The sequence below is a fragment of the Eumetopias jubatus genome, unplaced genomic scaffold (assembly GCF_037043125.1).
Source record: "Eumetopias jubatus isolate StellerSeaLion01/CBP00866 unplaced genomic scaffold, mEumJub1_p1.0 scaffold_15, whole genome shotgun sequence".
Taxonomy (NCBI): domain Eukaryota; kingdom Metazoa; phylum Chordata; class Mammalia; order Carnivora; family Otariidae; genus Eumetopias; species Eumetopias jubatus.
Genome location: NW_028274821.1, coordinates 73,157,849 through 73,166,106, shown reverse-complemented (window position 1 = coordinate 73,166,106; position 8,258 = coordinate 73,157,849). Strand labels below are relative to the sequence as shown.

The 8,258-nt window shown below is 44.3% G+C and overlaps 1 protein-coding gene across 1 annotated transcript in view; it reads left to right on the top strand.

Annotated features, from left to right (window-relative positions):
• The first annotated feature begins 5,602 nt into the window (after positions 1–5,602).
• The window catches only part of PTGR1 (prostaglandin reductase 1), a 28,932-nt gene continuing 26,276 nt past the window's right edge, over positions 5,603–8,258 (top strand). The window contains exons 1-2 of the mRNA XM_028108818.2: positions 5,603–5,744; positions 7,870–7,985. Coding sequence (XP_027964619.1) covers positions 7,880–7,985 — 106 coding nt within the window. The 5' untranslated portion in view covers positions 5,603–5,744; positions 7,870–7,879. The remainder of the gene's footprint in view (positions 5,745–7,869; positions 7,986–8,258) is intronic.

Genomic DNA, 8,258 nt, shown 5'->3' with positions numbered 1-8,258 from the left:
CAATTTTTATTAATTTAAACCATTTGTCTAAAATTCCTTTGAAACTTACTTTCTCTTTCAAAGTCCATGTACTTTCATATGTTTTTTTTAACAATAATTACATATGTTAATTAGACTGAGCAGTCTCCTAGCAGGAAACAGAGGGCACACCCACCCAAAGGGCAGTATACAGGGAAAGGGAAAAATGGTGCCTGTGAAGACACCCTCCCACTCGAGCCTGAAGGGGTCAGAGGACAGAGGTGTGCCCAGAGGCTGTCTGAAGAAACTATGCTTATTAACAAGGCCAGTCCAAAGTAACCTGACAGGGAGAATCAACACCAGACCCACCAAAACCAAGCAGAAGTTTGAGGGAAAGGGTACGATTTGTGAAAAACAGGGTGGAAAATGGATCTGGAAGGCAAATGGAGAAAATCAAATAGAGTTGCACTTGTCTCTCCTTGAACGTTAGTGTTTTCAATTGCTTGTTCCTATCGCAGAGCACTTTGGTCCCTATATTAATAATTATAACCCTTACTTGTATAGTCCTTTGAGGTTGGAAATTGTTTTTAAGTACACTATGTCACAGTTCTGTCAGGTACATAAACATGTATCATCCTGTGATACAAATGAAGCAATTTAAAAGAAGCAAATTAAGAAGGCAAGAAAAAAAAACTTTTGGTTAGGGTTAACCAAATAATAACCAATGAATTCCTTATTCATTCCCCTAAATGAGTTTCTTTCACAGAAAATTGCCAAGTCAGAGAGGATGCTAACTTGACCAGAATGGCAGGGTGGCAGTAAATTTACCTTCCTTTCATTCCGCAAATGCCTAGTCACAAAAATACTACACCTACTTGTATTATTTTTAATGTTATAATAAGAAAAAACCAAATTGTTACTGTATAATTCATGAGTTCTATATCACCAGTAACTTTGACTGAATAGCAACAACATTGTAAAAATAATTTGCCCTCACCCAAAATTCTTTTGGTTTAAAGCAAACTAAAGAAGCTTTGAGTCAGATTTTATTCTATGATAATGAGAACCTAAAACAGATTTGAAATGTCTCTGAATCCAGGGGAGCCTGGGTGGCTCAGTCAGTTAAGCATCTGCCTTTGGCTCAGGTCATGATCCCAGGGTCCTGGGATGGAGCCCCGCATCAGGCTCCTTGCTCAGCGGGAGGCCTGCTTCTCCCTCTACCCCTCCCCCCTGCTCATGCTCTCTCTCTCTCTCCCCCTTCCTCTCAAATAAATAAATAAAAATATTTTTTTAAAAATCTCAAAATAAATAAATAGATATCCCCCAGTGCACATTGTGCAAGAATATTTACAAAAAAGATAAACTATACATTAAACACATCACAACAGTTGTCTATAGTAGCAGGAGGAGAAGAGTAGGGAATGGGGCTTTTTTTTTAAGCACATAAATTATTGACGGAGAATTTTTGGCAGACCAGTGGTGATAATACCCCATAAATTATGATGAGTATGAAGAACTTAACCCTCTGGCCCTGAGATCCAAAATCAAATACGAATAGTGAAGAAACCATGACAACTTTCTTAGCAGGATGACAGAAAGCTTTTGCCACAGTCCAGCTCCATGGACACAAGACAACCTATGTCCCTCTTTTTTTAAAAAATTTTATTTATTTATTTGACAGAGAGAGAGAGCGAGAGCAGGAACACAAGCAGGGGGAGTGTGAGAAGGAGAACCAGGCTTCCCGCTGAGCAGGGAGCCCGATGCGGGACTCGATCCCAGGACCCTGGGATCATAACCTGAGGCGAATGCAGACGCTTAACGACTGAGCCACCCAGGAGCCCCTTATATCCCTCTTTTTAATCTGAGATATTTGGCCCACATGATGACATCCAATTGCAACATTTCCTTTTCTTTTTGGGGCACAGAGAGTTTGTGGTTTTCTCTACTGATGGAAATATTGCAAAGTAACCAAAGTAACAAGCAGGTACAATTAATGGCAGAGAGCCAGATATAAAGACTTTGAAAAAGATTTCATGCTTGGTATATCTAGAGGCAGACCGTCCTGATTGCCTGTCCAGTATCCACTTTCACCTTCATCTTTCCTACATACATATCCCAATTTTGTTCAGGGTAGCAGGGTGCCCAGTTAAAGAACTCTGCTTTCTAGACTCTTCTGCAGATGGAGACACAATTCTGGTCAGTAAGATATAGGCAGAAATCTAATGGGTAGGGCTTTTAGGAAAGTTACTGTTTTCCTGATAAAAATGAAGAGGGACAAACTTAATAGACATGCATCTTTTTTTTCTGTAAGCTCTAAGCCCAGTGTGGGGCTTAAACTCACAACCCCAAGATCAAGAGTCACGTGCTCTACCAACTGAGCCAGCCGGGCACCCCTAGACATGTATCTTTTGTCCTTTGTCTTTCTTCCTGCCTGGAAAGTGGAGGTGCTACCCAGTGGTACAATAAACATTTTGTAACCATGGAAGAAAGCCTTTCACTACAGATGGCAGCAGAAGAGAAAAGGTGTCTGGTTTCCTGAGCAGTGTCCCAGGATGGAGCTCTGCGTTGAGTCCTGCATCAGGCTCTGTGCTCAGTGGGGAGCCTGCTTCTCCCTCTCCCTCTGCCCCTCCCTCCTGCTCATGCTCTCCCAGGAGCTCTCTCTCTCTCTCTCTCAAATAAATAAATAAAATCTTAAAAAAAAAAAAGATCTGACCATTCCAGGTCAATCAGGATCTCCTTCCCAGGCAGTCATTGTGACTCAGGCTTAATGACTGAAAGGAACTGTCATGATGATAAAGCTCAATCTTGGCTGTTGCATCATCATAAAGCTCAATCTTGGCTGTTGCATCATCACACAGAGTCAGTTAGAATATGGATTAGAGGATCAAGGAAGAAGATTTTTTCCTTACTTAGCTCTAAGACAAAATCTTACTCAGTTCAGTGCTCTGACCTTAGGTTTCAAAGAGCTCTGATCTAGCAAGTTGAGGGAACACTTCACTTAATACAATCATGCGAGTAATAAGAGGATGTATCTTGTCAAATAATTCAGATAATACAGATATGTACAACGTTAAAAGCAAAAGTCATTGCTATCTGTTTGGTGGAAATTACTTCTGATACTTTTCTATGGCAATGTACTTTAAAAATAGACCTTCTTTCCTTTCTTTTCTACAACTTCCGTTGCATTGATCTGGTGAGATAATGCTTGTGAAATAATTATAAAACTGGATAGAATATTATTCTCATAATTCAAAGAATCCTTTAATACATGTAAGATACTACATTTGGAGAGAGAATGATTATGCCTCTTCCCATAGCACAGTGAAATGTGGCTGGTGCAGCACCAACTAGGAGTCCTTAGTAGCTAATTTCTAAGCCTCACAACAATCCAGAGAAGCAAATATTACTATTATCTTCCTCAGAGCCTAAGGGATCTGAAGTTCAAGAGGTGAAATCAATTAGACAAGATCACAGAGTTAGTCAGTAGGAGGGTTGAGATTTGAATCCAAGTTAACATTCTCCAAAGCCCTGCACTTTTCCATTTTATCTCCCAATATAGGTGAGATGGGTTCCTGTTGTAGGTAAGAATAAATTTAGGAAAGGTCACACTTTATGGGACCTCTGTAAACAACTCTTAGTAATGTTATTTTGGACAAATATACTATATGTCTTGGAATGTCACTCTCTCATGCTGGTTTCCCCTCTTAGTCCCTCTTCCCACCCTCCTATGCACTTGGTTAGTATCTGATATAATTCTTTTTAAAAAAAAAATTTATTTATTTGAAAGAGAGAGCATAAGCAGAGGGAAGAGGCAGAGGGAGAAGGAGAAGCAGGCTCCCTGCTGAGCAGGGACTGATGCAGGGCTGGATCCCAGGACCCTGGGATCATGACCTGAGCTGAAGGCAGTTGGCTTAACCAACTGAGCCATCCAGGTTCCCCCAAGAAATGACCTTTAAAGAGGTAATTGAAGTTAAATGAGGTCATAAATGGGTGAACTGTAATCGACATGATTGTATTTGGAGATAGGACCTTCAAAAAGATGACTAATTCAATGGAGACTGTTAGGTGGGGCTTAAAGAAGAGAGATAAAGAAGAGAGACAATGGAGACTGTTAGGTGGGGCTTAAAGAAGAGATGCACATCTGCGTGCACAGAGAAAACCACGTGAGGACACAGAAAGAAGGTGGCCATCAGCAAGCCAAGAAGCCTGGGCTCAGGAGAAGCCAAACTTGCCAACACTTTAATCTGGACTTCCAGCCTCCATAACCACGAGAAACTTAAATTTCTGTTGTTTAAGCTACCCAACCTATGGTATTTTGTTATGGCAGCCCTAACAATCCAATATACATTCTCAGAGACACCCAGATTTTTTTTCAACTCTTCTGTTGAAAGCTTTTCAAGCCACCAAACAAACCAGCTTTCCTGCAAAACTGACAATACTATACAGCTAACATCTGATTATTACGTAATGCTATTTTATGTTGAAAGCTGAGAAGTCTGTCTCTTGGAGTTCTGAATCTTTCACTCAGTGCCTTGTAAATTGAAAGCCTAGCAAAGAGAAGACCGGAATCCTACCCCTGATGACACATGATTGATTTAGGTAGCCCAGGCCCAAGCTTTTCAGTCTTTAATTGGCCAGTGATTGGTTTAGAGACATTTCAACTAATGGGAGGTAGCGGAGTCTTGCTAGGAATTTTGTGACATGGAGACTTTTCTTTCTTTAGGTTAGTAGAGCTACAGCTGCCATTGTGTCAGGGTGAGGGAGGCAGGCCTTGTGTGTAAGCATGAAATATGGCGGATCTTGATTCAGACCAGCCCTGAAGCCCATCCTACCTTCTGGACTTTACAGTCACATGAACCAGTAAATCTCTCTTATTTTTTAAGCCAATATGAGTCTTATGTAACTTGAAAACCAAAACCAAAAACAAAAACCCCCATTCTAAATGCTACAGGTAGGTGCAAGTGTATAAATCTTAATAAAGTCAGATCTCATCCCTCGGGGGGGGGCCTAAATTTATTTGCACTGATCAGATTGGCAAAAAGTGAATACAACAATAATAATACCAGTTTTGATGGTGGCTTTAAGTAATAAAAACTCACCTACATTGATGGTAGGAATGTAAATTGTTGCTATATTTTTAGAAATTTTTAGAAATTGCTTGTAATATACTAGGCTTATTAGTCCCAGGCTGGATCAGGACCCAGTGGGGAGTCTGCTTGAGATTCTGTCTCTTCCTCCTTCTCCCCCTCCCCCATGCACGTGCGCGCGCTCTCTCTCTCTCTCTCTCTCTCTCTCTCTCAAATAAATAAATAAAAAGTAGAAAACTCTGAGCTCTGCTCAGGGACTCTGCATTTGTCTCTTTCCTGCCTGAGCGGCTGGATCTCCCACACACCATCTTTGCACCCAGTTCCCAGGGAGGAAACTGGTGCAGGTATAGTTATACCCCCCCCGCCACACACGCAGGAGCAGCTCCGCCCCTGGGCGCGCGCGCGCACACACACACACACACACACACACACACACACACACACACACACACACACACACACACACACACACACACACACACGCAGGAGCAGCTCCGCCCCTGGGCGCGCGCGCGCACACACACACACACACACACACACACACACACACACACACACACACACACACACACACACACACACGCAGGAGCAGCTCCGCCCCTGGGCCCACCTTCCCCGGACGGCCTTAAATGCAGGCAGTGGGCGCTCCGCTGCAGAACCGCAACCATTCTGTCTAGGTAGTGGAACCTGCGGGCTGGGGTAAGTAAACATCTCCGTTCCACTCTTTTTTCCTGTTGAGTTCCTAGAATTCCCTATTGTGGAACGTTTGCGCATTGCTCCCCCGTCTCCTCTTGCTTAATAACTTCAGAGTCTTGCACTACGAGGAACGTGAAAGCCAGATGTCCCGATCGATGCCTACCGGTCCCTGCTTGTTCTTGGAGAGTTCGGAGCCATGCTGGAGGGAAGGGCGTAGCCTGTCTGCGCTCGGGTGCACGGCATAGTTTGCCTTAGCCGGGGCGGCGGCTGGCTAAGAAACTTTCAGGACTGCAAAACTGGAACAAGTGTGGAAGGAGATGAAAGATAGGGGTCGGAATTCAGTTAGTGGGCACGGGTGTGTGCGGGGAGAGGAGGTGGGAGCCAGGGGCGAGTGTGCTTGGGGGCGCACTGCACCCGGACATCTTCCGGTGGGTGGGACTCTCTCCGAACTTCGGCTGCCCCTGAGGCCATGTCCTTTGGTGAGGGGGAGCTTCTGGACTTCCAGCGAGGTCGGAATTCTCACTTGGCTGCCTTTTTGGGAAAAGAGACAAGTAGAAAAACCGGGCTGCGGTTCCGACCGTCGGAAACGGTCCATTTGCAATGCAAAAGTGTCCAGGGCACTGCTGTTACCCCAACTGGGGTCGTCTCTCGGGGAGTGGGGGGGTGTCCAGTCAAAAGACACAACCAAGCCAAAGCATAAGAAAAGGAAGGGTTTTACTTGCAAGAGTAAAGGAGAACACCAGGGATATTTCCCAACGTAGTGTCACCCCGAAAAACAAAATTGGGGACGTTTTAAGCTAAGGGTACGTGCATATTCATGAGGGGGTTCGCAAAAGAAAGTTCAGTATGGAACTGGGGCAAGGGTCATCCGAAATCAATAGAGTCCAGGTCCTAGTTGATTGAAGTCTTGAGGGCCAGCAAGGGTCGGCATCACCAGCTCCCTGAAGTCTTGAGGGCCAGCAAGGGTCGGCATCACCAGCTCCCTGACCAGTTCGCCTGGAGTTTGACTGCTCAAACAGCCCAAGAACGTGCGTGAGATCAGTCTTTGCTTTTGAAACAGCGCTGGGAGTTTTACCATTGATATATTGTCTCTGATTTGGTTGGGCTATTATCTGGCCAGGTAAAAACGATTAGGTTTTTGCATTCCCTTTGTTTCCATAAAATCCTAAACTGCGGAGGTTCTTGTATTCCTTTCTAATTTTAACACCTCCTAGAGGAAGTTCTGCAGGAAGGGAGCGAGGGCAAGTAGAGTCAGTAGGGCATAGGTCACAAGAATAGCTGACGGCCTAAAATGACTTCTCCTGTGGCCGGAAAGCTATGTCTCAGTTTTTTTCTTTTTCGGGGGACCCCTAGCTCTTTTTTGCTTACACTGCTGTGGGACTGTTGAAATCGCCAGCGACTGCAGACCTGTCCGCTGGAGGTACACACGTGGGGAAGGAGCGGCTCCCTCATGATGCAGGGGAGATCTGTCCAAGAAAATGTCCTGATCCCAAAGCTCAGGGCTGTCTGAATCATCTCTCTTGGTTTCCTGTGGAGGCAAGTTTAAACCCTGATTTCCCATTTAGTGCCAATGTCAACTCACCACTGTGCTGAGCAGCAGTAGCACCTCGGGGTGTTCAGGAGGCTGAAACTGTTTGCCTTAGAAAGGTGTTATATCCATCTGAAAGGTGTACGTGCTCTTCTATTCGGTTCTTTGTGTTTGATGCTCTTTCTCAGGATTTGCTTTATGTGAGGTGAGGAACGGAATATTCACCCACCACGGAGCTGTCCAGTGCCCTCGTGAAACCGCAGCGGTGGCTGGGAAGAATTTCGGTGTCGGTTTTAATATTTTTCCTTGTCTTGGAGATTTCTGAGGAAGCCTCAGTTTCCTCATTTGTACCCTGTACACTGGCAATGATAATAATGCCTATCTTAAAATTTATGAGGGTAAAATAAGATAGTGCATATGAAGTGCTTAGCACAGGAATAGAAAGGTAGTAAATACCCAATAAATGTGGTTGGCGTTAAATGATCATGAAGAGAAGTAGATGGTGAGTGGACCCTGCTGCCTGGCTTCCTCACGGGGGCTAGGAAGTCATAATAATCCAGTCACATCATGGCGGTTGACTACGTGTTTACTGTGTTCCAGAAACTTCAGGATGGTTCATGCTAAGAGCTGGACCCTGAAGAAGCACTTTGAAGGCAGCCCTACTCATAGTAACTTTGAGTTAAAGACAGTTGAACTCCCATCCTTAAAAAATGGAGGTAAGTCATAAGATTTCAGCTGGAAAAGACTATCAGTTAGCCTTTGCTGCATAATAAACTACCTCAAACAACAGTCAAATAACAATGACATCTAACAGCAATCATTTATTGGCTCACAATTCTGTGGGTTAGCAACTTGGGCTGGGTTAAGTTGGTGGTAACTCTGTAGGTTTCATCTGGGCTAACCGTTTAATCTAGGTTGGACCTCACTCATTTGGTGGTTAGCAAGCTCTCTGCAGAGGTGCATGCCTCAGTCCTCTGGGTGGCCTTTCT